This window comes from Mesocricetus auratus, unplaced genomic scaffold (assembly GCF_017639785.1).
Source record: "Mesocricetus auratus isolate SY011 unplaced genomic scaffold, BCM_Maur_2.0 Super-Scaffold_100038, whole genome shotgun sequence".
NCBI lineage: Eukaryota > Metazoa > Chordata > Mammalia > Rodentia > Cricetidae > Mesocricetus > Mesocricetus auratus.
The window spans coordinates 3,670,116-3,697,924 of NW_024429216.1; the positions used below are offsets into that span (position 1 = coordinate 3,670,116).

The following is a 27,809-nucleotide window of genomic DNA, read 5'->3' on the forward strand; positions in this document are numbered from 1 at the left end:
TCTGGTGCCTGCCAAGGCGAGGTCTTTATGGTGGCTTGGGAGACATTTTTGGGTTTCTGAGCCAGCATGGCTGGGGCATGTCCTTCCTCTCTCCTAGTCAGGACAGTTCCTTCCATTGAGGGCCCACAAAACCCATGAGGGGAGAGGAGGCTCACACCCTTTTCCCTGTAGCACCTGGACAGGCCACCTCTGTCTTGACAAGAGACAGATTGAGTGGTGCCTTCCATAGAATCATGAATGGGACAGAGAGGGGAGCCTTTTCCTGTGGAAGACCAAGAGTAGCACCATTGTAGAAAGGGAGCTGGGGTCAGGAGGGTGCGTAGCTGGTGGGAGACAGCTGAGGGGTCCTGCCCTCTTTCCCCACCCCAAGATATGCAGATAGGGCTGTGCGTGTGCCTGAGTGGCTGGATGATGGAACCCCAAGGGAGGGGAGGGAGCCCCAGGTCCCTAGATACCTGGAGTAAAGTTAAGGTTAAGGGCATGCCTGGAGGCTCGGGGTGAGGAGTGAAAGAGGTTCTAGGATAGAGAAATTTTAGGGCTACAAGACGGGAGGGGCTTGGAGATGAAGTTCATGAGCAGAGGATCTGGCCTGGGAAGCCTTGAGAGGTCAGGGAAGAACTGAGGGCTGGGAAGCCCAGAGCAGAGCTAGAAGGATTAGATCTGGACCTAAAGAATCAAGGCATGTGGGGAACCTACAGAGTGAGTTCTAGATTCTATAACAAGAAACATTCTACAAGCCCACTGGGAGGCTGCATTCTTAGAACCTGAAGAAATAGGATCAGAAGTCAGAGGCCCAGACCCCAGTGATTCATGAGTGGTGGCACATTAGAAAAGGTCTATGACGGAGCGTGTGTCTCACAAAGCTGGGTTTCACCCCTGTCAGCACATAAAGTGATTGCAATGGTGCACTCTTTTAATCCCAACATTTGAGGTGGAGGGCAGAGGATCAGAAGTTCAAGGCCACCCTGAGCTACATGAAATCCTGCCTCCTCTCTGGGAGGGGAAAAAAAGCCCCCAAACTAAATTCTAGAATCCACAGGGATTTTTTGGATCTTACAATCTAAAATAGGAAAGAGTTGGGGTTCTAAGGTTTAGTACTAGAGAAATCTATAAGGCAAGACATTATCAGCTGCTATTTTCAAGATGTGTTCTAGATTCAGGGTAATTTCAGTCATAAGAGCTGAAGTAAGGAGGACTTGACAATTGTGGGGTCTAGAACCAAAAGAACTCATGGGGCAAGGTCTAGATTTAGAAGACATTTACAGAGGCTGAGTGTAGCTCAGTTGGTAGAGTACCAGCCTAGCATGCATGAGGCTCTGGGTTCAATACCCATCACCACATAAAACCAGACATGCAGGTAATCCCAGCACTCGGGAGGTGGGTGAAGGGGTATCACAAGTCCAAGGTATTCCTTGATTACATGGCAATTTAGTAGTGGTCAGTGCCTTTTGAGACACTGTTTCAAAACAGTATCAAAACGCAGGAGTTTTTTGTTTTGTTTTGTTTTTTTAAGACAGGATTTGTCTGCATAGCCCTAGCTATTCTGGAGCTTTCTCTATAGATCAGGCTGGACTCAACTCACAGAGATCTACCTGCCTCTACCTCCCAAGTGCTGGTATTAAGGTGTGCATCACCAACCCCTAGCTTGATATTTGAAGCTTACTAATAGGCAGATCACCAGGTCATCTGAGAACAGAGAATCCCGGAAGTTTCAAGGTCTAGAGTTTGCATAGTTCAAAACCTGGGGACGATGGAGGTGGTGAAATCGAGAACCCAAGAGAATGGGCACATGGTGTCTGATTCAAGAAGAGTTGGCTGCAAGTTCAAGACATAAGACTCACTTCGCCCTTCCTTACTGGGGGAAAGCAATTCTTGAATTCTTGAGTGCAGAAACATGAAGAGAAATAAGACATTGTGAGGTCTGGGACCAAAGCGATTAAAAATGAGATCTTGACTTGAAACCAAATATCTTACAAATCAAAAGATTGGAGCCAACAGGAAGCTTGGAGTTGTGGAATCCAGAAACAAGATGGAATCGTCAGTTAAAAGATCAACTGGCCTCTGTCTCAAAGGCCTGAAAGTCCCAACTACTTGGGAGGTGGAGGCAGGAGGATCATGAGTTCAAAGCCTGCATAGGTTTACAGAGTGAGTTCAAGGTTAGTCTGAGCAATTGATCAAGATCCTGTATCAAAATAAGAGATAAAAAAAGGACCAAGGTTATAGCTCAGTGGTAGAGTGTTTGCTTAGGAGGTGCAAAGTCCTGGTTTTAATTCTCAACACCATGCATGCAAATGGTCTGCAATGACGGGGAGCAGAGGGCATGGGAACTAGAGGGATTTTTAAAAAGAGGTAGAACCAGAGGAAATCAGAGAATGAATTTGGTATCAAGAGGATTCTAGTAGTTATAGGCTCTAGCCTCAGAGAGCCTTACAGAGATTAGGTAATTCAAACCACACTTTAAAACACTGAGGTTTGAAAACAGACAGAACCAGGAACTGTGAGAGCCAGTTAAAGAAAGAACTGAAGACTGTGAGATCTGGAATTAGAAGGGTTTGAAGAAACTGAGGTCTGTAGCAGACCACATTGGAGGTGATGCAGTCTAGAGACAAGGGGAAGTTAGTGACAGCACAGTCTAGAACCAGGGAATGCCAGAGAAGGTTAGTGGTCATATAGTTTGGAACCAATGAAGACTAGAGGCATCATTGCCTAGAATCAAAGATGGTCACAGGCTGTATAATCTAGAATAACAGTTCTCAATCTGTGGGTTTCAACTCCTTTGGGGGTTGCATATTAGATATCCTGCATAGCAGATAATTACATTATGACTCATAACAGTTGCAAAATTACAGTTAGGAAGTAGCAATAAAACAATTTTATGGTCGGGGATTACCACAACACAAGGAGCTGTAGTCAAGAGCTGCAACATTAGGAAGGTTGAGAACCATTCCTCTGGAACCACAGAAGAGCAGAGGGCCCACAGTCTAGAATCATAGACAAGGCCGGAAAAATGGCATGGTCTAGAACCACAGCAGGGTCATAAGGTGTGCTGTCTAGAATCAGGCAAAACACCAGAGAACGTACAGACGAGAGAGAAGATCAGAGGTTGCCTAGTCTAAACTGAAGAAGGCAGAAATAACACAGCTTAGAACCATGGAGGCCAGGGGCCACAGTGTCTATAACAAGTGAAGGCCAAAGGTCATGGGTCTAGAACCAGAGGAGACTAATGGTGGCACAGTCTAGAGTCAAGGAAGCCCACAGCTCTCAGTCTAGAAACAGATGAGGGTGCTGAGTCCAAAAGCTAGGGAGAAACCATGGATTGAACACTTTAGAACCAGAGAGTAGAAACTCTAGAACCAGAGAGGGCACAGGCCAGATGTTGCACAGTCTACAAACAATGAAGGTAGGGAGAAACCATGGATTGAACACTTCAGAACCAGGGAGTAGAAACTCTAGAACCAGAGAGGGCACAGGCCTGTGCCCAGGGAAGGCCCGAGGACATACAACCTAGAACCAACAAAGACCAGGGGCTGCACGGTCTAGATACAAGGGAGGCCCTGGTTCTTGCTGTGTAGAACCAGGGAAGATGGAAAGTGGGATAGCCTAAGACCAGGGAAGGCCAGATGTTGCACAGTCTACAAACAATGAAGGTAGGAGTCAAGTATTCTAAATCTAGGGTCAGATATTATGGGTCTGCAGAGTGGAGGAAGTTGCTGGGTACGCCTTAAAACAGATCACAAATGAAGTCATGATTCAGGCCAGGTTGGTGCCGGGCAGGAAGTCAGGAGCAGAAAGGGAAGGCAGAGCTGGGTGGCAGCTCAGGAGGCTGAGACTCCACAAGTCGCCGCGGGTGAGGGGATCCTGATCCCCCTCTGTCACCGAGGAGGAGGAAGATCAGAGTCCCGCATTGTTGTGGACCCTGTGCAGCGCAGGGTGCCTGAATGTGTCATCGCGAGAAGGACAAAGTAAAGCTAATGGTAGAGTGATGGAAAGCACAACAAAACAAAACATAAAAACAAAACAAAATGTGATTATGGCCGTCCGAACTCCATGGAGCCAGGATCAGAGACAGATCCCAGACTCTCTCAACCCCTCAACCCCCTCAAATAAAGCAAAGACAGTCAGAGAAAGGGATAGTGAGGTAACCAACTATGGAGAACTCCAAGGGAAGTCCTGAGGACGTGGAGGGGTCACACGCCCCCTCCCAGAGGTCACTGAGCTGCAAACACTCCAGGAAGCCCCTGAATGGGTGAAGGCAGAGGGCTGGGGACTGAGGTAGGTCTGACGCTGGCCGGAGGCTTGGTGAGGGGCACTCAGAGGAGAGAGGCTCTGTCCTGGGTGTGGGTTGATGGTGTGGAGTGTGGATGAGTCCTTTCTGGGGTAGAAGAAGGGAGTTGGGGTGAGGGCTGACTCAGTGGACCTGGGCCAAGCCCACTGCTGGTGAGACGTGGTTCCGGGACTGGATAGTTTCCTCATGCTGGTAGAGAGAGAGCAGCGAGGGAGCTAGGCCTGCAGAAAAAGGGAAGGGAAATCAGAAGAGGATTAGCACCCAATCAAGCCGGGCGTTGGTGGCACACACCTTTAATCCCAGCACTCGGGAGGCAGAGGAACGCAGATCTCTGTGAGTTCCAGGTCAGCCTGGTCTACTGAGTGAGTTCCAGGACAGCCTCCAAAGCTGTAGAGAACCCCTGTCTCGAAAAACAAAAGAACAAAACAAAAACAAAAAGATGGTGCAGCAAAAGGCTGCAGATTCAGGATCACCCCACCCTGCAGCCACAAGGGGAGGTGTTTCTTGAGTACTTACTACCTAATAGTTCTTGGGTGAATTCTGCTCATGCATCCCCCCCCCCTCATAAATCAATTTCTCCAAACAGGTCCTCCAGGTAAGAACTGTAGTCATTGGTTCCCACCGGTGGACAGGAGAGGTGAGGCTTCATAGCACCTGTCCCAAAGCTGTGCGGCTGGGAGCTACCTTGTGGAGTGACTTCAACTTGGGCAAGCTTCGAAGGGGAGCCCCATCTGGGTCCACAAGACCTTGGCTTCCGTCCCAAGGGGTAGCCTTGGTCAGTTCTTACCCTCCTTAGAGTCTCTGTTTCTCTCCACAGGGCTCAGGAGAAGAGGGGAGGGCTACCTGAGGGCACCCTCTACATTGGATAGTTTTATGTCAACTTGATGTAAGCTAGAGTCATCTGAGAGGAAGGACCCTCAACTGAGAGAATGCCCCCATGCGACTTTAGGAAGGTCTGTAGGACGTTTTCTTAGTTAGTGATAGATGGGTGAGGGTCCAGCTCATTGTGGATGGAGTAACTCCTGGGCTGGTGGTCCAGGGTTCTCTAAGAAAGCAGCTGAGCAAGCCATGAGGAGAGAGCCAGTAAGCAGCACCTCTCCATGGCCTCCATATCAGCTCCTGCCTCCAAGTTCCTGCTCTGACTTCCTTCCGTGTTGGACTGCAGTGTGGCAGTGGAAGTGAAATATATCCTTTCCTCTCCAAGTTGCTGTTGGCCATGTGTGTCATCACAGCAAAAATAACCCTAGCCAAGACACCCTCCTTCACCTACCCCCAAGACGGTTCCATTCTTCTCTTAGTCATTTGTGGAACCATCAGGGGAAGGGACCTGAAGTTTCTGTATACCCAGGTTGTTGGGACTCACCCAAGGGCTCGTGGGAAACCAGAAGTGGGGTTCTTGGATCCTGCTGGTTCCCTGGGAACTGTCGACCTTGCAGAAGGAAACTCTGGAAAGTTAGGGAGACAGAGTGGTCATCATCACCATCGTCAGAATGCACACCATCAGCAGCAGCATCACTATTCGCCTGAGTATCATCAACAGCAGCACAGCATCTTCAACATCATCAGTCCCATCTGTATCACTAGCAACAGCAGTACCATCACCATCATTAGCATAATAACTGTTATCATCAGCATCAGCACCATCATTATCATCAACAACAGCACCATCACCATCCCAACCACCACCACCACCATCATCATACATTTGACAAGACTGTATAGTGCAGGGGTTAACTGGAGTCTGGAGAGTACTAGTCTCTTGGATGACTGTGCCCCCAGAGGCTGACTCCATTGCTGTGCAATTTTGCTGTTTTCCTACTGTACTAAGAAGATGGGTAACCCTAGCAGGTGTAGGAGGAGGAAGGTGGCATACAGCTCTTTCCCTGCTGGGCTGCAGTAGGTTGGCCGTGTCCCATTCTGGAAGGTGTTAAGCTTTAACGTCTAGAGGTAGTGCTGGCCCCAATGCTACAGAGTCTTTGTGGCTTGCAGACGCTGTACTCACGCCACAATCTTGCCATTAAATTCTCTGCACTCCACCTAGGTGTGCTGTCTAGGCTGAGGGATAATAACTGCTTAACTTCCTCTGTGTAACTGTCTCACCATAATGACACTGATTCATTTAAGCTTTTCTTGAGACAGGGTCTCTGTGTAGCCCTGGCTGTCCTGGAACTCGTTCTGTAGACCAGGCTGGCCTGGAATTTACAGAGATCTGCGTGCCTCTGTTTCAGGAGTGCTGGGATTAAAGGTGCGAGCCACCACATCTGGCTAAATAAATTAATCTTGTGCGTTGTACTTACTGAGGCCAGGATCAGCACACAGTAAATGAGAGCTACTGATATTATCATTCCCCCCCTTCATATCCAAACAGTTCTTGTAGACTCTGGAGCTGAGTTCTTTGGGAGACAGGGAGGCGTTAAACAGAGGTATTGTGGAAGTCATACAATCTAGGGAAGCTTTATGAAAGAATCCAGATTTTGCTGTTGTGCACAATAAATCTTTTTTCTCACTTTGTTTTTTGAGACAGGCTCTAACTCTGTAGTTCATGCTGACCTCAATCTGCTCATCCTCCTGCCTCAGTCTCTCTAGGGCTGGGGTTATGGGCGTGGCCACCACACTCAATGTTTATTCTTTAAACTCTGTATGGGTACCCCAGAACCGAGGCGTCTCATTTTGGAGGGGGACCCCAGGGAAGCAGAGAAGATTCCTCCTCATCCGATGAACTGCCTCACTCCTCTTAATCTACTTCTCGTCTCTTATTGGTGTTAGCCGTGTATTTGCAAAGCCATTTCACGCTCATTAGCAGACTTAAGAGGATCAAGGTCCGGTCTTCCATCTGACCTTCAGCCAGTCCCTGGCTCTTTCTGGTTTCCCCATCTATGAAACAGGAGGTTTGAAACCTGCTAGGTTCAGAGGGTTGAAGAACCCCACCCCCAACTCTCTAAACTTACCAGGCTGAGGGGAGGCAGCCGGAAGCTTCCAGGTTCTAGGCTGGGGGACCGCTTGGCAGGTTTTATTTCCAGCAGCTCCGCCCCTTTGTCCTCGGAGCTCTGGGCCAGCGCCCTGTAGAGACACAGACAAGACTCTCAAAACACAGCAAACCTGGGCAAGCGTGGGTCCCCGTGTCGGAAGCTGACGCCTGCCCCAAACAATGGTTTAGTCCTTTGCATACAGGCCTGCCAATCCACCCCTCCCCCCACCAACCATCGTCTCCCTCTTTGGCACTGTGACCCATCTGTTTCCACACAATGAGCCTTCCTCTACCTTCTCCCCTCCCCTCCTGTCTATTCATCCACACATTCCTCCCCCCACCTACTCGCTCAGCCTACCCGCCCACCCACTCACCTATCAGTCCACTCATTCATTCGTTCACTCTCATTCGTTCTATCGTCCTGTTCATCCATCCGGTGACCCATCTACACTTCCATTCATCGACGGATTAACCCACCCTCGCAGGCTCCATCTTTTGTCTTCCTTCTTTTGTCTCTGTCTCTCATGCTACCCATTCACCTATCCTCTGAGTGTTCCGTTTACTTAGCTACCCATCCATCTAGCCACCCAGGCACCTTCCAGCCCCCAACCACTCATCTATTGATATTTTTTATCTGTCCATTTACCCATTTACCTACCCATCCCCCTATCCATCCACTGATTTTTCCCATTTCTCCATCCACCCACCCACCCACCCATTTATCCATCTATCCACCCATCGCCCCCCACAACGGCAATACGGTTCAGCACTAGAGAAACTGCTTAGAACCCATCAGTGAGGGGGCTGGGGTTATGACTAGAATCTCCTAATGAGAGGCTGAGCTATGTGACCTTAAACATGTGACTGATGTATCTGGAGTGGTGGATTCTAGATAAGTGCTCTACCATTGAACCACGTGCCTAAATCCTCACTGGGGGATTCTAGGCAGGTGCTCTCCCACTGAGTCACACCCCAAGTCCCTCACTGGGGGATTCTAGGCAAGTGCTTGGTCGATTTTAGGCAAGTTCTCTACTGAAGAGCTATATTCCCAGTCCCGGTTTCTCGTTGTAACAAAAAGTGCCAATAAGTCATATGCAAATGTGTCCTTAATGGCTGATGGCTGGCTGCAGTGGTATTTGGGTAAATGGTGAGAGCAGTGGGCGGGGTTCCAGAGGGGGCTACAAAGGTTGGAATAAACCTGGAGTACGCTGGGAACATGGAGGACCTGACTGGAGATGTGGGGACGGGATCATGCTGAGGGAGGGGGCTGCTGCACAGACCTTCTGCATGCCTGTGTTATGTCTTTCATATGGCTCACCTCTTCCTAGTTCCGGGCACCAGGGAGGCTGTGGAGGGATCCCCCGTGGAGGGGCTGGAGCAGTTCAGTCTCGGATCACTCCCCCAGCGGGGCAGCAGGGAGGGCTCAGGGCTCGGGGGCGGGGGCGACAGGCCATGGAAGCTCCGAGCCCGGGGTCTGCGGGTCACCCTGGGAGGTCTGCGGTGGGTTCTGGGCAATTGCTCGCTGGAGTTGAGCTGGAAGTCATCATCCATGGAGATGTAGGGGGCCAGCATCTCCAAGTCCAGAGTGTCAGGGTCCTGTAAGGGGGCAGAGCGAGTTTACAGCAGGAGCCATGGCCTGGGTAGGCAGCCCTAAGCTGGCTGCTGGGTGTTCACTCCTCTGAGGTGTTTGTCTGAAGAGCTGCTTTTCCTGCCCTATCTCTCAAATGGGTACAATGACTGTGTGATAGTCAGTTCCCAAGATGCTCCAAGGATTCTCCTTGGGTCCAAGCCCCTTCCACAGAGGTCAGTCAGGTCAGACACGGTTCTGCGTGTCTTTCCCATTTAGCTGTAAGGCGTGATAGCTGTGACAGCCGGCATCTGTGTTACTCTCTGTGTCTCTCTTTCTGTGTCTTTGTGTTTGACCAAGCCTCTCCAGCTCTGTCTGTCTCTTCTTTCTTTTGTGTCTGTCTCTCATGCTATCTGCTCTTCTTCATCTTCTTCATCTGTCTCTCTCTCTTTTTTGGTTTTTCGAGACAGGGTTTCTCTGTATTGTTTTGGAGGCTGTCCTGGAACTCACTCTGTAGACCAGGCTGGCCTCGAACTCACAGAGATCCACCTGCCTCTGCCTCCCGAGTGCTGGGACTAAAGGCGTGCGCCACCACCGCGCGGCCATCTGTCTCTTCTTAAACCCTGTCTCTCTGTTTTTCTATTCCCCTGTCTGTCTCTTTCCAACTTTCTCCTTCTTTGTCTCCGTGTCTCTCAAAGTGTCATCATCCACCCATATATCTATCATCATCCACCCACCCACCCACCCACCCATCCTCATCCATCCATCCATCCATCCATCCATCCATCCATCCATCCATCCATCCATCCTTCTGTAAAGCCAGATAAGATGACCTGTTCTAAGCCAGTCCTCACCTGAGCTTTATCTAGATTTGTCTCCACAGTCTTGCTTTTCCGGGCAGCTGAGAGTCTGTAAGCATTCTCTAAGCCCTCTAGAAACTGATCTGGGAGATCAGCCTGGAAGAGAGCAGAAACACCACAGACTGAGTCTGCAAGTGTTGACAGTAAGATCTTGGGGGAGGGGGAGGGGGATCTTAAGCTGGAGCTTGCAGGTGGTCAAATAGCAATCCAAAGAAGGGTGTTTTTGTTTATTGCTTGCTTGTTTTTGTTTTTGAGACATTGTCTCATGTAGTTTCAGCTTCCCAAGTACTGGGATCTTGGGTGTGTGTCACCATACTTATCTTGTAACTTAAGCCTTAGAGAAACCCCGTCTTATCCCAAACATGGAGAAACTGAGAACAGACTCAAGCCAGAGGCCCAAGCAACACGGGTTCTGTGTGCTCAGGGAGGTGACACTGTTTACCGGAAGAGGACTTTGGGGTCTCTGGGTAGCCTGTGGGGTGCTGGGGGTGACGCCTATGGGAGGCCCATCCAGGATGGGTGCCATGAGGCGGCGCAGGTCTGGGCTGCAGAAACGGCGAGGATCAGCAGCCAGGGAGGCCTCACTCAGGGCCGGAGGGTGCAGGAAGGCCAGGATCCGGGGAGGAGGTGGGTCTGCAGGATGAACAGAACAGTGCAATCACACAGGGCCGAGGGCCAGACCTACTCTGCTGTGCTCAGCCTAGACTAGGTTTACGGTTTACGGATGGAGATGAATGGCCAGAGGGCTTCAAGCTAGGCCATTTCACAGTCAGATTGCTATGGAGCCCTGGAGGGTCCTTGGGGGAAGGGCCTAGTGGCTGCAGACATCTAGTGGCATCTGGACATCATGTGGTCCGAGGTGTTAAGACTGACTACTGGAGACAACTCCCTGCCCCGCCCCAAGGAGCAGGGAAGTGTGAGCAGTAGGGAAACACAGCGGGAGGAAGAGAGGGCCACAGAAACTCAAGCAAGCATCTCCCTGGTGGATATAGGGAGGACGGAAGGGGAAGCCGTTCTAATCAGAGGAACTGCACGCAGGAAGGCAGCAGCGGAGGGAAAAAAATGTGCTGCGGCATGCCCCGAGAGCTGAGGGGAAACCAGTGTGGCTTGGTGGGAGGGAGGCTGCGGAAGGTCCCCCACGGCCTTGTGAGCTGTGTGAATGCATTTGACCTTTCCTCTAGGGGGCCCTGAGGACACAATGGCCTCCATCCATACCTAGACTGTTGCCAGGGATACCCTTCTTCGAGGAGGTACCCCGTTGAGGGAGTCTGCGAGAATGTTGCTCTGTTTGTTCCAGGGACAGCACCACTCCGGTCTCTTCTACCCGGCTTGGGTGGGGGAGCGGGGAAGCAAGAAGAATGGTTGTCAGAGAGTGTCCTGGCCCACCCACCTGCCCCCAGGCGGCTGCTTCCAGTGTCTTCCTACAGAGGCCATATCACCTAGGAGCTGACAGGAATTTCTCAGAAAATAATTTCCCACAATGCTTTCTCACCAGGGTTTATTTTGTTTGTTTTTGAGACGAGTCTCTGTGTAGCACAGACTGGCCTCATTATGTAGTCATGGAAAACCTTGAACTTCTGATTCTCCTGTCATCACCTCCTGAGTGCAGGGATTACAGGCACTTACCACCATGCTCAGATTATGGGGTCTGGGGAGGAACGACGGGCTTCGAGCATGCTAGACAAGCATTCTACCAACTGAACTACATCCCTAACCCCTCAGAAATGCTTTTGCGCTCAAATATTTAGGATAAGGGACACTCAATCTGTAATGACATTTATTTATTTAGTTAGTTTGTTTGCTGTACTGGAGATTGAACCCAGGATCCCATGCATGCTAGGCAAACCCTTTTCCACTGAGCTGTGTCCCTAGCTCCTGTGACGGTGATGAAAAGAAACTTAAAGGCTGGGATTGCTGGAGCCAACATACATTCTAGTACGCGTGAGGCTGAGGTGGGAATTGTGAGAGTTAGAGGCTGGCTTGAGCTACCACCATGAGACCCTGTCTCAACAAGACAAAACAAAACAACGTGCTGGACTTGATGGCTTCTGCCTGTAGTCCCAAGACTTGGGAGGCAAGAGGGTCAGGGGTTCAAAATTAGTCTCAGCTACACAGTGAATTTGATGTTTGTCTGCTCTGTAGAAAACTGTGTCTCCAAGAAACTAAAAAACAAACAAACAAAAAACCCCAAATCAACCCCTCCCCAAAACCATATTCTTCATTACATTTCCAAATATGAAGAATTCATAGCTATACTTCTATGAATAAGTATTTATTTGAGAAGCTTCTATTCATAGACATCTCCATCCTCAAGGGAACAGGTTTATAAATACATCCTTTTTCTGTCCCCCCGCACCTCCCATCCCACAGTCTCTGGATCTGGAGACAACCCAAAGCTGGCTGGGTAAATTGGCTTTGGGGGGAGTGAATCTGAGGGTAAGGACCATGCATTCATTTGCATCCTATTAGCATAATAATCCCATAGGGCAGAAGGCAGGTGGGTCTAGAGCTTCCTGCAGCTCTTGGAGAAGCTATGACTCTATCCTCACTAGACCTGTCCTGGAGATGTACCAATTTAAGACAGCCACCTTTATCCCATTAAAAGACAGAACATAAATAGCAACACAGGCACACACTCGGCACACACAGACACACAGACACGCCTTCAGACACCCAAGTATTTAGAGGAAAAGACACATTCATGCACAAGAAAGCCTCTATGTACTTGGTGTCATATATATTCATATAGGCTACATGGAGTTCATTCATTTATTCATTCCACAAACACCTTTCAGTTAAGCATCACTACACAGAAGTTGATAACAAGGACTATGAAGCTAGCAGCTTGGGTTCAAATCTCAGTTCTGACATTTCTGAGCTATGTGTCCTTAAACATGTGACTGAATGTCTCTGGACTGGTGTACTCTAGGCAAGTGCTCTACCACTGAGCCACACCCCAGCCCCTCACTGGGGGATTCTAGGCAGGGGCTCTACCACTGAGCCACACCCCCAGCCCCTCACTGGGGAATTCTAGGCAGGGGCTCTACCACTGAGCCATACCCCCAACTGCTCTCTGAGAGATTCTGTGCAGGAGCTCAACACCCCCACCCCAGCCATTTCCCCAGCCCCTCACTGGGCCATTCTAAGCAGATGCTCTACCCTGGATTTTATCAATTCGATGTTGGCACCACTGGAATTCACATACATTGATGAAGGGAATGCAAAATACCACATCACTGTGAAAACAGTTTTTTTCAGTGCCTTAAAAAGTTAAATTTTCATGGAAACATATGACCCACCCATTCCCCTCCTAGATGTTTACCCAGGAGAAATGAAAATGTCCATTCTCACAAAATCCCACTTGAGAATGTTTATAATGGCTGTTTGTATAATCCCCCCAAACAGGAAACAGCCTAAAGTCCTCCAACTGGCACATGGATAAATAAACATTGGTCCACTCATTCTCCAATGACCACTAGTCACCATGAGAAAGGAACTGTTGGTCTAGACCTAGTGGTTCACGTTTGTAATCCCAGTACTCGAGAGCTGGAGGCAGGAGGATTGCTGTGAATTTGAGACCAGCTCAAACCCCAGTAAATATTTTGTTGTTTTGTTTTTCAAGACAGGGTTTCTCTGTGTAACAGCCCTGACTGTCCTGGAACTTGCCTTGGAGACCAGGCTGGTCTGGAACTCACAGAGATCAGCCTGCTTCTGCCTCCCGAGTGCTGGGATTAAAGGTGTGTGCCACCACCGCCTGGCTCAGTAGTTATCTTTAATCCTAACATGCAGGAGGCAGGAGGCAGGAGGCAGGAGGCAGGAGGCAGGAGGCAGGAGGCAGGAGGCAGGAGGCAGGAGGCAGGAGGCAGGAGGCAGGAGGCAGGAGGCAGGAGGCAGGAGGCAGAGGCAGAGGCAGAGGCAGAGGCGCAGGTATATCTCTGAGAGTTTGCGGCCAGCCTGGTCTATACAGAGTACGAAGACAGCCAAGACCGCTTAGAGAAACCATGTGTCGAAAAAACAAAACAAAAGAAAACAAAAACACACACACGGAGATGGCGCACAAGTGTGTTCAGATGGCGATATGCGTTCTGCACAGGCACAGGTATACACGTCCTTATACATGCTCAACACACAGACCTGCCTATGCACCCCTCTGCACGCATTACACCCCTCTGCTCACCTGATCAGGAAGTGGACGCAGATGATGCTTTCTGATTGGGGGCCGCGTCCCCCTGACACCACCGTAGCCTGAGTCTGAGTCCACAGGTAGCCTCCGGTCCGGGCCAGGAAGCGATATTGCCCTGTAACTGCCTGGCCCTTGCTCAGCACTGGGGAGAGAATGGGTAGGGATCAGGCTCATGGCAGAGAAAGCTCAGGAAACTGGAATGAGAAGTCCTAGAAGACAATGCAGATCCTAGCATTGGGGTTCAGGGGGAGGCAGGAGTCCCACAAAGCCCTGGGCTTTCTGTTCAAGAGATCAGGGATTGCTGTGAGATGGGGGTCATGCAGCAGCTGGCTCTGGCCTGGGGACATGTTGGTCACCTACAAGTGTGAATGCTTCTGCTGACTGCATCAGAGTCCAAGGCGTGGATGTATTCATAGGCAGAGCAGCCAATCAGGTCATCTGGGCTGTAGCCAGCGACTTCTGCGATCCTGAAGTAAAATGGAGAGGTACTACTGGTCAAGGCCCAGATGGAGGGAAGGGGCAGGTGTCACAGACGACAACAGCAGCAAGACAAGAGACAGGGCAGCAACAGGAAGGCAAAGGGAGGGTAAGAAACACAGAGAATAGAGTGTAGCAACTTACACCTGTGAAAACAGCATTGAGGCGTTGAAGCAGGATTGTGAATTTTAGGCTTGGGATACAGCAAGGCCATATCTCAAAAAGCCGAGGGTTCAGGGCATGCCTTAGTAGTAGAGCCTAGAATTCTCCAGCAGCTGGGGTGTGGCTGAGTGGTAGAGCCCCTACCCAGAATCCCCCAGTGAGGGGCTGGAGTGTGGTTCAGTGCTAGTGCCCCTACCCAGAATCCCCCAGTGAGGGGCTGGAGTGTGGTTCAGTGCTAGTGCCCCTACCCAGAATCCCCCAGTGAGGGGCTGGAGTGTGGTTCAGTGCTAGTGCCCCTACCTAGAATTCCCCAGTGAGGGGCTGGGTGTGTGACTCAGTGGTAGACCATCTGTCTAGAATCAGCCCCACCACCTGTGGGGGCTCCTCATGTCCCGTGGGGGTGTGGCTCAGTGGTAGAGCCCTTGTCAAGCATGTGTAAGGTCCTGCATTCCACTCCTATCACAACAATAAGTAAATAAGTGAAAAAAGACACTAGTGTGTGTGTGTGTGTGTGTGTGTGTGTGTGTGTGTGTGTGTGTGTAGGGAAGGGTGGAAAAAGAAGAAACAGAGGAGATAAATAAAATAAAGAAAGTGAGCCAGGCGGTGGTGGCGCACGCCTTTGTTCCCAGCACTCGGGAGGCAGAGGCAGGCGTTTCTCTGTGAGTTCCAGACCAGCCTGGTCTACAACAGCTAATTCCAGGACAGCGTCCAAAACAATACAGTGGAACCCTGTCTCGAAAAACAAAAAACAACAACAACAACAAAAAACAAAAAACAAAAAAAAGAAAGAAAAGAAAATAAAGCAAAGATGGAGCAGAAACTTCAAAAAGAAAGAATGAAAACCAATACAGGCTGAAAACGACACGTGTGCATTGCGCTATGCACTGTGCCAGCAACGAGTGCTGACGACAATGGCGAAAGAGAGGGGACATTAGTTTCCTACAGGATAGGTGACACTGACGTATAGAGAGGTGACGTCACTTGGTCAATGTTACAGACCCGGGATGCAGAACCTAGGGTCATTGCTTCTGAGTACGTAGCTTAGTCCACAGAATGCTTTCGGAGCAGGCACAAAAAGCCCTGGGTTCCGTGCCCAGCATGCTGGCAATCCCCCTCCTTCAGGAGGTAGAGGCAGGGTGATTAGACCAGAGAAAAAGACAGACAGACAGACACACACACACACACACAAACACCCCAACAGACAGACGGAGAGGGAGGGAGGGAGAGGGAATTCGGGTAAACCCAATGAGAGAAGATGGTGGGTGTGGGGTGTGGGTGTGGGGTATGGGGTGTGGTTCCACCCAAAGCCACTGCCCACCTCTCGTCGCAGTAGGTGAACTTCATGTCCAGGCTGTGGCGGCTGAGAAAGGTCCCTCGCCCCAGAGGGGGCTCCAGACTGGCTGGATGGGGGATGGCTTCACAGATGAGCACCAGGCATTGCAGGGGAGGCTCGGAGCGAGGGCTCCCGCTGGGGGAAGTCTGTGCAGGGGGCTTGTAGGCCCTCATATGTCCTGAGCAGTGCAGCACCTTTGGGTGAAGCGGGGCGTTGTGAGTACCCAGCTTAGCCTTAGGCTACCCACGGGGCTGGGAGACCTGTGTCTGGGTCCCATAGGGAACTGGGGAGAAAAGATCCTTGGTTATTCTAGAAAGTCATGAGGAGCTCTGGGATTCTTATTCTAACCCTCGGGGAAACTCGGGAGACTTAATTCAGGAGGCGGAGGACTTTTCCATCCTTAATGTCTGGCCCCGGGATACTCAATTTCATAGGTATTCTAACACCCTATCGGACTCAGTTTGAAGGAGTTCCAGCAAATCTGAGCCCGGGAGACCCCAAATCCAATAGGGAGTGAGATCTTCAGGGGTCAGACCCCCTGAGACCAGGCCCAGCCTACCTTCCAAGTGGCGGCTTTGAGGTTGAGCGTGCGCCCCCTGCTGGTAAGTGTGCTCTTCATACGCAAGGAAAAGTGGCGCTCGGTGCGGGCTTCCAGCTTCTTCTTGGACAGGCCTAGGAAGGCACAGTAAAGGGGCCATGTCACTAAGTGAATGTTAAAGTCTCCCCAGCCTCAGAGCGGTTACGAGAGGGTACTACTCTTGTAGACGGACCAGAGTGTGGATCCCAGAATCTATGTCAGGCAGCTCACAACCATCTGCAACTTCAAAACCCATGTCTGGCCTCTGAAGTCACCTGCACTTACATGTACAATCGTTCCCGCCCTTACCCTCCCCCCCACGCCCTACTTAAAATAAAATAAAATAAAATCTTTCCCTCCCTCCCACCCTTCCTTCTTTCCTTCCTTTCTTCCTTCCTTCCTTCCTTCCTTCCTTCCTTCCTTCCTTCCTTCCTGCCTATTTTTTGGAGACAGGATCTCACTACTTAGTTTTGGCTGTCCTGGAACTCACTGTGCAGACCAGGCTGACCTTGAACTCAGAGATCTGCCTGCCTCTGCCTCTCCAGTACTGGGACTGAAGGCATACATCACTACACCTGGCAAAGATAAAATCTTAAAGTCTCCCCAGCCTCATTCCCAAACCTGGAACCAGGAATGGGAGCACCCAGGGAAGGGAGCCCTCAGGGAAGGGAGCACCCAGGGAAAGGAGTCCCCAGGGAAGACAGTCCTCAGGGAAGGGAGCACCCACGGAAGGGAGCACCCAGAGAAGGGAGCAGCCAGGGAAGGGAGCAGCCAGGGAAGAGAGTCCCCAGGGAGGGGGAGCCCTCAGGGAAGGGAGTCTCCAGGGAAGGGAGCACTAAGAGCATAGCTAGTTCGCTCCACTTTTCTCTACGCAGGTGTGCCGGATCAGGGAGAGGAGAGCTGGGTCAGTTTCCTACCCTAAAAAGTGGGGTCTGGGCTTGCAAGGCACTCACTTGGCCTGAGGGTCAGGGCATCCTGGAGTTCCTCTTGGTCACAGGGATGGACAAAATCAAAGATGCTGTGTCCGATGAGCTCCAGCTGGGGAGGGGCAGAGTTTGTAGTGAAAATGCATTTAACAGGACCCCCGTGCTGGCTCCTCCTTTCTCTCTCTCTGCTTATCATTTTTTGCCCCAAATCAGGAGTCTGGTCGATGTCAACAGCTTCCTCAGTCACTCATTCACTCACTCCTTCGTTCAGTAACCCGTTATCAGCACCCAGTAATTGCTAGGACCCTTCCTAGTGACTGGATCAGTCATACATGGATCCTTGCCTTTCGGGTTTTACTGGGTGGTATGCATACATGTGTGTGTTGGGAGGCAGCAGGGTAGGGTCACATCATAATGAGATACTAGTATAAAAACAGTGGCCCCAAACAGTTTCTTTGAGGAGGTGACATTTGAAAAAAAAAGTTTGGGCTGGAGATGTGGCTAAGTTGGTAGCATGTCTGCTTAATTCGGACCAGGCCCTGGGTTTGATACCAGACACAGGAAGTGGGGATGTGGAGGCAGGAGGATCAGAGGTTCAAGGTCATCCTCAGCTATATAGTGGGTTTGGAGCTAACCTGGGCTATGTGAAATGCTGTTTCAAGGTGGGGGGAACTCAACAAAGTAAGTGAAGTGAGTCTGTTGCTCTCTGGAGTAAGACAAGTCTTTAAAAACGGGAGTCTGCAGGGTGAAGCGACCTACATACACCTCTAATCCTAACATTCAGGAGGCAGAAATGGGTGGATCTCTGTGAGTTCCAGGCTAGCCTAGTCTACACGTTGAGTTCCAGGCAAGGTAGGGCTACATAGTAGGACCCTGTCTCAGGAAGGGGAGGAGGGCGTGGAGAAGAGACAGCTCAGTGGTTAAGAGCACTTGCTGCTCTTATAGAGGACCTGGGTTCAGTTCCCAGGACTCATACCAGGTGGCTGATAACTGCTTGTAACTCTGGTTTCAGGGGCTCTAATGTGCCCTTCTAACCTCTGATGGCACCTGAAATGCTCGTGATGTACATACATATATATAGGACCCACATGCCATGCACACAATTCTCTCTCTCTCTCTCTCTCTCTCTCTCTCTCTCTCTCTCTCTCTCTCTCTCTCTCTCTGGGCCTCCCACATACACATAAAATAGAAACTTTTACTAGTAATAAAAAACAAATAAAAATAAAACCAGGAGTCACAAATGCAAAGGGTGAGTCACACCTCCCGGGCAGGTCAAAGAGTCTGTTACTTGTTTCTGTTCAGCAAATGAGCTGGGTACTGGGAGGATGGGACACAGATGAAAAATCACCCACAAGTGGGATCCAACCCAGTGGTGTGTGCATGACACAGTACTCTTCCCCAAACACCTCTTGTGGGTTTGAGAGCTGGCTCTATCGATTTCTAGTTAGGAACTTTGGGACAGTCACTTGTCTGACTCTGAGAGTTCACACTCACAGAGAAATTGGTACCAGGAGTGGGGTTATGCATCAGAGGGAAGGAACAGAGGTCCACTGTACAGCCATTTACATGAAAGAGAAAAAAGAACACAAACTTTCTCACACAGGGTTTACGCTAAAGACGAATTAAAGTCAATTCTAGTCCCCAAATGTCTTGCCCAGCTTCTCTTCTCCCATCGGAGGAGGGTACCCACTCCCTGCAGGCCCCCTAACCCCTAGTCTTCCTCTATCTCCTTTCTAAACCGCAAATGCGACTCTTCCTCTTTAGCACAACCTCTCCCTCGCTGTGACTCCTTCCATGGCTCCCCAGTACCTTGGAGACAAACCCTCTCATTTGAACACACATTATCTGTGTGTTGGACCATCTGACCTCTTCATCAACTATCCTCTGGTCCATGATCAACTTAGTCATTTCTCCAAAGCGTCCCTTTGTCACCTCACCTCTGGGCCTTTGCCTGAGCCGGGCTTCTCCATGTACCGTTGTGATCCCCACTGTCCCTCCCGCCATATTCTTTATGACCGGCTAAGTTGTTCAGGTTTCAGCTAAGATGCTCTTTCTTCTAACCAGCCCCCAAGTCCGGTTCCTCCCAGGCTAGGTTAGGCCTCTGGCTCCACAGTCCCTACAGCTAGGCTGTCCCATCACAGCTTCCCCCACTCGGTCTGGTGACATTCCTCTCTTCCCTCTGCCACACTGTGAACTTCATAAAGGAAGACCCAAGGTGGTGGTGAACCATGGTCCCCGCCCCGGCCCCCCTCCCCCGCATCAGTGGGGGAGGTGCAGGTACAGAGAAGGCGGGCTCACCTGACTGAGGCCCAGGTGCTTGCTGACATTTTCCGACAGGTAAACCATGTCTCCTTCGGCGGTGAGCACCATGACGAACCCCTCAAGGGCCTTCAGGTAGCAGGCGTCCAGTGGCTCTCCCCCTGTTCCCACCTGGTTCCACTCCCCTGGTGCCCAAGCCGGCGGGGAGGGGGAGGATGGAGCAGCTGTGGTCAGTCACGGATCCACCCTGGCTAGCTTCCCTCCATCTTTCCTCACCCACATGAACTCGTAGGAATGCCCAGGAGAAGAGACAGGAGGATCTCTGTGAGTTCGAGGCCAGCCTGGTCTACAAGAGCTAGTTCCAGGACAGCCTCCAAAGCCACAGAGAAACCCTGTCTCAAACCCCCCTTAAAAAAAGAAATGCCCAGGAGAGTGGGGGGTGAATTCTAGAGACTTGGAGTCTCAAGCCAGGCCAGGCCACTAAGCCTTGGAAAGAGCAATGTGGACTCCCAGAGGGGACAGAACCCCTCAAGATTCTAAGACTGAACTCTCTGAGGAGCTGAAATTCAAAGTGGCCTGGGGCGGGGGCGCTTGCAATTCTAGAGTTGTAAGTTTTCTAGAACTCTTCTGGGGAGGGTATGGATGGCCTGCCAGATGGGCAGAATTCTAAAATGTCAGGGACTTCTAGAAGACAGAATTCTATTACATTTTATTTATTGATTTCCTGTGCATGAGGAGATCAGAGGACAGATGACAGAATTCTAAAGGGGCATCCCTCCTGTCCTCCGAATTCTATGGGGCAAGGGAATTTTTTTCTTTTTGTTTTTTTGAGACAGGGTTTCTGGAACTCGCTCTGTAGACCAGGCTGGCCTTGAACTCACAAAGATCTGCCTGCCTTTGTCTCCTGAGTGCTGGGATTAAAGGTGTGTGCCACCCCCACCAGGTGGGCAAGGAATTTAATGAATTTAATGGACAGATGCTCAACCTTTTCCAATTTTTAGGGGTCTCTCTCATTTGTGTGTGTGTGTGTGTGTGTGTGTGTGTGTGTGTGTGAGAGAGAGAGAGAGAGACAGAGATAGAGACAGAGACAGAGACAGAGAGAGTGAGTACCCAAGTCTCTGGTGGCTAAGAGAATAAGAAATGGAACTAGAGGAAAAGAGGGGAGAGGGGAGAGGGTGAAGAGAGGCTATCAAGAAATTTTGAAAAAATGGTTGTGGAGCCTCTTGGGGTGGATGGACCAGGATTGGCTAAGCATGGTGGTTATGTGGAACTGAGGCGGAAGGATCAAGAATTCAAGTCTTGTCTGGCCTACTAAGTTAGTTCAAGGCCAGTTTGAGCAAACTAGTAAGACCCTGTATCAAAATAAAACAGTAAAAGGAGGGCTGGGGGTATGGCTCAGTGGTAGAGCCCCTGCCTAGAATCCCCCAGTGAGGGGCTGGGGGTGTAGCTCAGTGGTAGAGCCCCAGTGAGGGGCTGGGGATGTGTGTGCCTCAGTGGTAGAGCCCCTGCCTAGAATTCCCCAGTGAGGGGCTGGGGGCATGAGTTGTGGAGTGTTTGGGTGCCACACCCTTTGGATTTGGGTTCAATCTCCAGTATGGCAAAAACAAAAACAAAAACAAAAACAGAACAAACACATAAATTGCCGATGTGGTGGTGCATTCCTGTAATCCCAGCACTTGAAGGCTGGGTGACTGGGTGGGTGGGCAGAGGCAGACAGATCTCTGTGAGTTCAAGGCTAGCTTGGTCTGCATAGCAAGTTCCAGGCCAGTCAGAGCTACACAGTGAGAACTTGTCTCAAAAAAACAAAACAAAACAAAAGAAAAATCAAGAAACAAAAAGGAAACAAACAAAATCAAGAGGGTAGAGACTTTAGTCTCCACCAAAGATCAAGCCTAAGGTTTCAAGGGGCCGCCTTTAGATTCAAAGGGGTGGAGCCTCACAAGGGCTTTCTGAACCCAGGGCTCCGATTGGTCCAGCACTCGAAGGGTGGGTCCTCGTCCAGGGAGGATTCTAGGGCCAGGGAGGCGGGAAAAGGCTTCCCAGGGGCGGGACCTCCGCATGGGGGCAGGGGCGGCGGGTGTGGCGTGGGGTGGGGTGGGGGACAGGGACGGACACGAGGGCGTGTTCCGGGCTCACCTGCAGCACAGAGGCGGTGCATGCGCAGGTAGCTGATGGTGAGGCGCATGATGGAGGCCTTGTCCAGATGCGCGCTGACGCCGCGCGCGAAGGGTAGCGTGTGCGCCAGCTGGTACAGCACCTCCGTCTCCTGGCTGCGCCGGCTGCGCGCCGCATCCCGCGACTTCTCCTTCCGCAGCTCCGTGCTCGACCTGTGTGTGGAAAGGGAATTGGACACGACAGGTCCCATGTGGGCCCACTTGGGGCCCCGGCGACATCGCTGGACCCCGGCAGCTTCTCTCCTTGCCCCAAATTTTACCTGTCTTGGTCCCAGCCCATGTGGCCCTCCCTGCCGGGCCTTGGCTCGGGCTTCTCCCCCAGGATGTGTGCCTAAGGCCTTCTGTCCTCCCCAGGATTTATCTGCAGCTCATTTCCCGGAGCTAGAGGGATAGGGAGGCCTCCCGATGGGAGGGGGTGGGAGAGCTGAATCCAAGGGAGTACTAAGAGCCAGCACCCTCCCGGGCTCCTTTCCCACCGAGCTTCCCCTCCTCAGACAAGCCGACTCTCACAGAGATATCTCGAAGCCTAACCAAAGGGGCCTTAAGAGGGGCAGGGCCCCAGCAAGGGTGACACTGCAAGCCAACCCCTGTGTTCTGCCCAGCACCTATACCCTTCAAATACACTTCAAATGCCTGAGACACAGAAAGAGAGAGAGATCTCCATCTTTCACCAGTAATATTATTATCTATCAATTACCCATATTCACTGTTAGCCCCCCCCCGCGCGCCAAGTGCCAAACCCATTTAAAACTCCTTAGTGGCGCTCGCCTTTAATCCCAGCACTTGGGAGGCAGACCTCTGAATTCGAGGCCAGCCTGGTCTACATGTCCAGGCCGGTAAGAGCTACGTAGTGAGACCCTGTTTTAATAACCAACCAACCAAGACCCCAAACTTTATCTGACACCACAGTCTGTTTGACAGGGTCTCCCTGCGTAGGTCAGACTGGCCTTGAACACCCGATCCTTCTTGTGCCTCTACTACCCAAGTGCTGGGGTTATAGGTTTGTGCTTCCACACTTGACTTATATGTCTCTTTTTGAATGTTTTCTTTTCTTCTTAAAAAAAAAAGGGGGGTATATTGGGCTGAGTGGTGGCGGTGGCCAATTTATTTATTTGGTTTTTCAAGACAGGTTTCTCTGTGTAGCACTGGCTGTTCTGGAACTCACTCTGTAGACCAGGCTGGCCTCGAACTCACAGATGTCCGTCTGCCTCTGCCTCCCTAGAGCTGGGGTTAAAAGTGTGTGCCACTGCGCCCCGTTATTATTTGAGACATGGTCTTACGTAGCCCGAGTCGAGGATGACTCTAGGCGTCTGATCTTGCCTCCACCTCTTGAGTGCTGGATTATAAATCTGTAAGCACGTCACTCTGTCTGGCCTCGACAGAGGGAACAAATTTAAAACCCACTTTATAAGGGGGGAAATGGAGACTCTGAAGGGTGAAGCTCTTTGCCCAAGAGATCACACCACCAGTACCGGGCTGAGCCCAGTCAATGAGGTACCTCAACTTTTCTCTAAGCAACTCCGTGTGATGCCCGCCCCCTATCCCAGGAAGCCGACTCTGGGATAGCAGGCTGCTCTTTTCCTAATAGTCATCAATTCGGGGAGCAGAGGCCACTTCTGGGGGTGGGAGGGCTACAAAAATGTTCCAGTCTGGGTGCGGTGCGGGGGTGGGGTGGGGTGGGATGGGAAGCCGTTAGTGCGAGGCTGTGTGAGGCCCTGACGGGGGCAGGCTGGCCTAGGATTGGAGGAGCCAAGGGGGCGCCCTCATGAACTCCCTCTCGGCTGGTGGGGGCAGGGGCCTCAGTCCTGCCTGCCCAGAGGACATTCCGTCCTGTACTGTACTGTTCCAGTCCTGTTTGTCTTCCTGCCCAGAGGGTGGGGGCGGGCGGGCCTCCCTGAGCTGGGGGCCCTGGGACAGAGGGAGAGAGAGGGGGAATGGGGTGGGGGTAGGGCCGGCGCCCCACCTCCCGGGCAGCTGAGTTCTGTAATCCTACTCTGCATGGCTAGGGTGGCAGGGTTTCTTCCTCCATGGAAGGAGCCAGCTGGTGGCTGCAAAGGGACCCTCCTTCCCCTCTCGGTCTGTTCTCCGGATGTTCTGACGGGAAGTATGGGCCTCTGGCTGACTTTCTGGTCTTACTGCGAAACAGTGGGGGCTGCCTCTTCTGGGTCAGGGTTCCAATTCTGACACTATTATTGCCCTTGCTCATTTGCCGTGTGACTTTGGGCAGGTTGCCTAACCTCCCTGGGCACAGTAATGACCCCCACCTCCTCAAAGGGTGTTTTTTTTTGTTGTTTGTTTGTGTAGCTCAGACAGGCCTGACACGTAAGATCCTCCTGCCTCTTCCCTGGGTGCTACTGTCATAGGGCTGTATCACCATGATGGATTCCTCCCGGGGCTTGAAGATTAAATGAGTTAATATATGTCAGAGGCTTAGGAAGCCAGGCCCAGCCATTGGCTAGTGTTAGTAATGAAAGGCTCTAGTTTATGAGTCTTTTGTACCCTGGAGTAACCTATGTGCCTCTGAATGTGCAATAGTTAGTCATGCATGCAAGTATTTGTGTGTGTGATTATGAGTGTGTAAGCACATGCCCAGTTTTTACAGGAATGCCTTAAAGGAATAGAATAACAGTGATGCGTGTTGTACGCTCAGGAACTAGCGACACCCCCCTCCCCATGCAGCCTTACAGCTATTACACGCAGCAGAAGTGACACTCTCCCTTTTAAAAAGGCAGAGACAGGGCCAAGCCTGACCACTTGAGTTCGAACCCCTGAACCCACCTGGGTGGAAGTCGAGAAATGACTCCTGCAAGGTGCCCTCTGACCTTCGCACACTCCCACAGACAAGCACACAGCCCCTCCCCCATCCACACGGGTTTGGAAGTAAACTGATTTTTTTTAAAGGTAGAAAGGGGGCCTGAGATGTATGTAGCTCAGAGGGGTGGGCATTTGCCTTGAAGCACTACATAAATGGTGTGGTGGCACCGGCTTGCCTGTCTAGCGCCAGGGAGGTGGGAACAGGAGGGTGAGGAGTTCATCCCCGGATGTGGTGAGTTCGAGGCCAGGCTGTCTGTCTCAGGTAGAGTCTGAGGTTCAGAGCGATGACACCCCGTCCTGTGCCAATCACGCGATCCTTCCTAGACTCTCATGCCCATTCCCATCTGCCCTGCTCAGTGGCTTCTCAGTTAAGCCCCCTACCCCGGTCTGTACCCATCACTGCCTTCCTGCTTAAGGAAGCCACTTCAGACAGGTGACAGAAGTTGCCTGAGGCCACATAACATAATAATCCCTAGGAAAGTCAAGTCTGTTGACTTCTGGCACCTCATTGGGTGTGTGTGTGGGGGGGAGGGGCACATGTTTCCTCACTGGGAGAGATCCGACCCCCTCTTATCCAAGACTTAAAGTGGGCGCTTAAGGGAAGAAATCTCTGGGCCAAGATCTCACAGCTTGGGCATTTGAACCCTGGCTTTAGGGCCTGCATTCTAAAAGGTTAATTCTTCAGGAGGGTGTGCCCGCCAGCCAAGGGACCCCTGCCTGCTCCTTTCTGCCTGGTGGCCTAAGTCGTTTTCTCCTGTCTGCTGCAGATCTCCCTAGCTGGCCCAGCTCTGGTCCAACCCCTTGGCAGGGTGCCCAGCCTGGGACGTGCGCCTGGAACTTTGCCACCCTTACTCCGTGTTCTAGCTGAGAACAGAGGGTGTGGCCAAGAGGCCCAGGGTGAGGCCTGGGAAGGGAGACTTGGGGCCCAGGGCCCCTTAGCCAAGAGAGCAAGGACCCCATCTCTTTGCCCACCCCAAAGGCTTAGGAGATTAGGAGAGCCTCTTTTTCACATTCTGGCCCTCTCTTCTGACTCTCAGCTTGGTACTGGGGGGCTGGCAAAACCGTAGAGGATTTAAGCTGTGGTGGAGGCTTAGCTTTATATCTGGGCAGGGACCCCTTTTGATGCTGCTTGGAGGTTACCTGAGAGGCCAGGTGGCAAGTTTTTGGGAGAAAGGACTCGGGGTAGGGACCAGTGCCGAACCTCTCTGGTCTCAACAGTGTGGTCATTTGGCTATCCAGTGGGGTGCCAGTCACCAGTCCCGTTCTTACGGGGATCCCTGCTTTCAGGTGGGTACAGGGCAATGGGTCATTATGGATTTCCCAAGAACGCACCCACAAAGGGTGAGATGGCTGGAAGCTGGAAGAAAGAAGGGGTGCGCACGGCCGGAAGAGAACCACTTACCGTTACCCAAGCCCCCTCGGATGCCAAGTGCCATCCTGTGGGCGCAGGAGAAGACCGGAGCGCAGCCGGGAGGCGGGTGCGAGTTACCAGTGGGTGTGCTCCATCAGATGACACCACAGGAAAGGGCTGGCCTTGGGTGCCGAGGGGGGGCACCCTAGTTTTGCTAAGAGAGGCCCCTCTCACAACCATAAGGGGACGCTCTCACGGGCGGCGCCAGGGCTGTCCTTGCAGGGGTGGGGAGGGAGTTCCCTGGTGGGCTCAGAGCCAGAGTTGGAATAGAACTGGAGAACGGGAGAAGGGGAGCCCGGGTGAGTTGAGGTGGGGGTAAAAGCGGGGTGTAGAGAAAACCAATCAGACCAAGAGAACCAGAGAGGAGGGACTGTGGTGAGACTTGAAGGGATGCCTCAGTTTACACAGGGAATGCCGAGGGTCTAGCTTTCTGGGGTCTCCTGTGGTAACCTGGCTATGGTCCCAAGGCCTTTGCACCTGTTGCAAGGTGAACACAGAATCCAACCTATTCCCAGGGTGGCCCAGCTGTGCCCGGCCACAGGAAGGCGCTGCTTTCGTCGCTTCATCAGTGAGGGCATCCATCTCTCGGAAGGATGTCCCTCAAATAGGCTTTGGGTGGGGCCCTCCTCCCTCAATTACAGACTGGGCGGGGGCAGATGAATGGAACAGAACCAGGCTCTTTGGGAAGTGGGTCAGGCTTGTCCCGTTGGTATTAAAAAGGGGTGATCCTACTTTTTAAAAATTCTCTCTCTCTCTCTCTCTCTCTCTCTCTCTCTCTCTCTCTCTCTCTCTCTCTCTCGGAGACAAGGTCTCTCTATGTATAGACCAAAGCTGGTCTGGAACTTGCCATGTGGGCCGAGCTGACTTTGAAATCATCATTCTCCCGTAGCTTCCCAAGTGTTAGGTTTACAGGTGTTGAACTCCCCTCCCCAGATATCATCCCACTTTTTTTTCCCAAAGGATAAAGGACCTTGGTTGGGTCCCACATAGACTCTAACGAGACATTCTTCCCGGTCATTTCTAGGGCAGCTTGAAGCTTGGGAGATTGGTAGGATAAAAGATAATCTCTCTTCTGGGAGTCAAGTGGAAGTCTACCAGGGGCTCCCTATTTCGGGGAAACCTCAATTTGGGGATCCCTTTTTAAGATCACAAGAGTCTGACGGCCAAGAAAGACTCAATCCAGGGGCTTCGAGGAAAGCTTCTCTCGGAAGAGAGGCCACTGATCAAACGCAACCACCTCCAATCCATAGGAACTTGGAGTTTCACTCCCAGCCAGGAGGACTGAAGCCGGTGTATCAGGAAATCACAGCTCACAAACCCAGAGCAGTTCTTGGGGAGGGGGGCGGGACAGCTGGAGCTCTGGGATAAATCCCAGATCCCCTGCAACCCTCTAGGGTGGAGGGTGCGTCGGGGATGCGTCCCCAATCGCGCACCCCAGAGTATCCTCAACTTGAGCCACACCCCACAGATGAGGGGTTCCCCCACACCCCCGTCAAGGAGAGCCCCCAGTCCCCATCATCCAATCCCCGAAGCCCTGTACCTCATGCGCTGCAGCCCCAACGCCATGGCTCGCCCTTCGGAGTTCCTGAGCCCTCGATGCCCCGCGCCCCCTCCCCTGGTCGTGTGAGCCCCCTCCCCAGCTCCGCCCCTGCCACGCTACTGGCTACTCCTTGCCCAGCCCGCGGCTTTGATTGGTAGGTGGGCTTGTTACTCCCAAGGAGGAGGAGGGACTAAAGGAGAAGACTTGGAACTCCAGGGGGGTGGGGGAATCCTGTGTAATGCACACCCCCGGCCACGCCCCTGCCTCAGACTT

General features: G+C 51.7%; 1 protein-coding gene across 4 annotated transcripts; it reads right to left on the reverse strand.

The window, feature by feature from the left end:
• Hif3a (hypoxia inducible factor 3 subunit alpha) lies at positions 1 to 27,562 on the reverse strand. Of its 4 annotated transcripts, none has more exons than XM_021223250.2 (15): positions 27,537 to 27,562; positions 21,734 to 21,924; positions 19,637 to 19,782; positions 17,366 to 17,450; positions 16,395 to 16,507; positions 15,821 to 16,029; positions 14,224 to 14,330; positions 13,858 to 14,005; positions 10,896 to 11,008; positions 10,123 to 10,313; positions 9,675 to 9,776; positions 8,572 to 8,849; positions 7,234 to 7,345; positions 5,649 to 5,730; positions 1 to 4,506 (listed from the first exon to the last, which is right to left on the reverse strand). In XM_021223250.2, exons 1-15 carry the CDS (start codon positions 27,560 to 27,562, stop codon positions 4,409 to 4,411), a joined length of 2,001 nt encoding a protein of 666 aa, XP_021078909.2. In that variant the 3' UTR covers positions 1 to 4,408. The 4 variants fall into 4 exon arrangements, with proteins under 4 accessions (XP_021078909.2, XP_021078911.2, XP_021078910.2 ...); XM_021223252.2 differs by lacking the exon at positions 27,537 to 27,562 and adding an exon at positions 25,988 to 26,085; XM_021223251.2 differs by lacking the exon at positions 27,537 to 27,562 and adding an exon at positions 22,032 to 22,051.
• Positions 27,563 to 27,809: the final 247 nt, after the last annotated feature.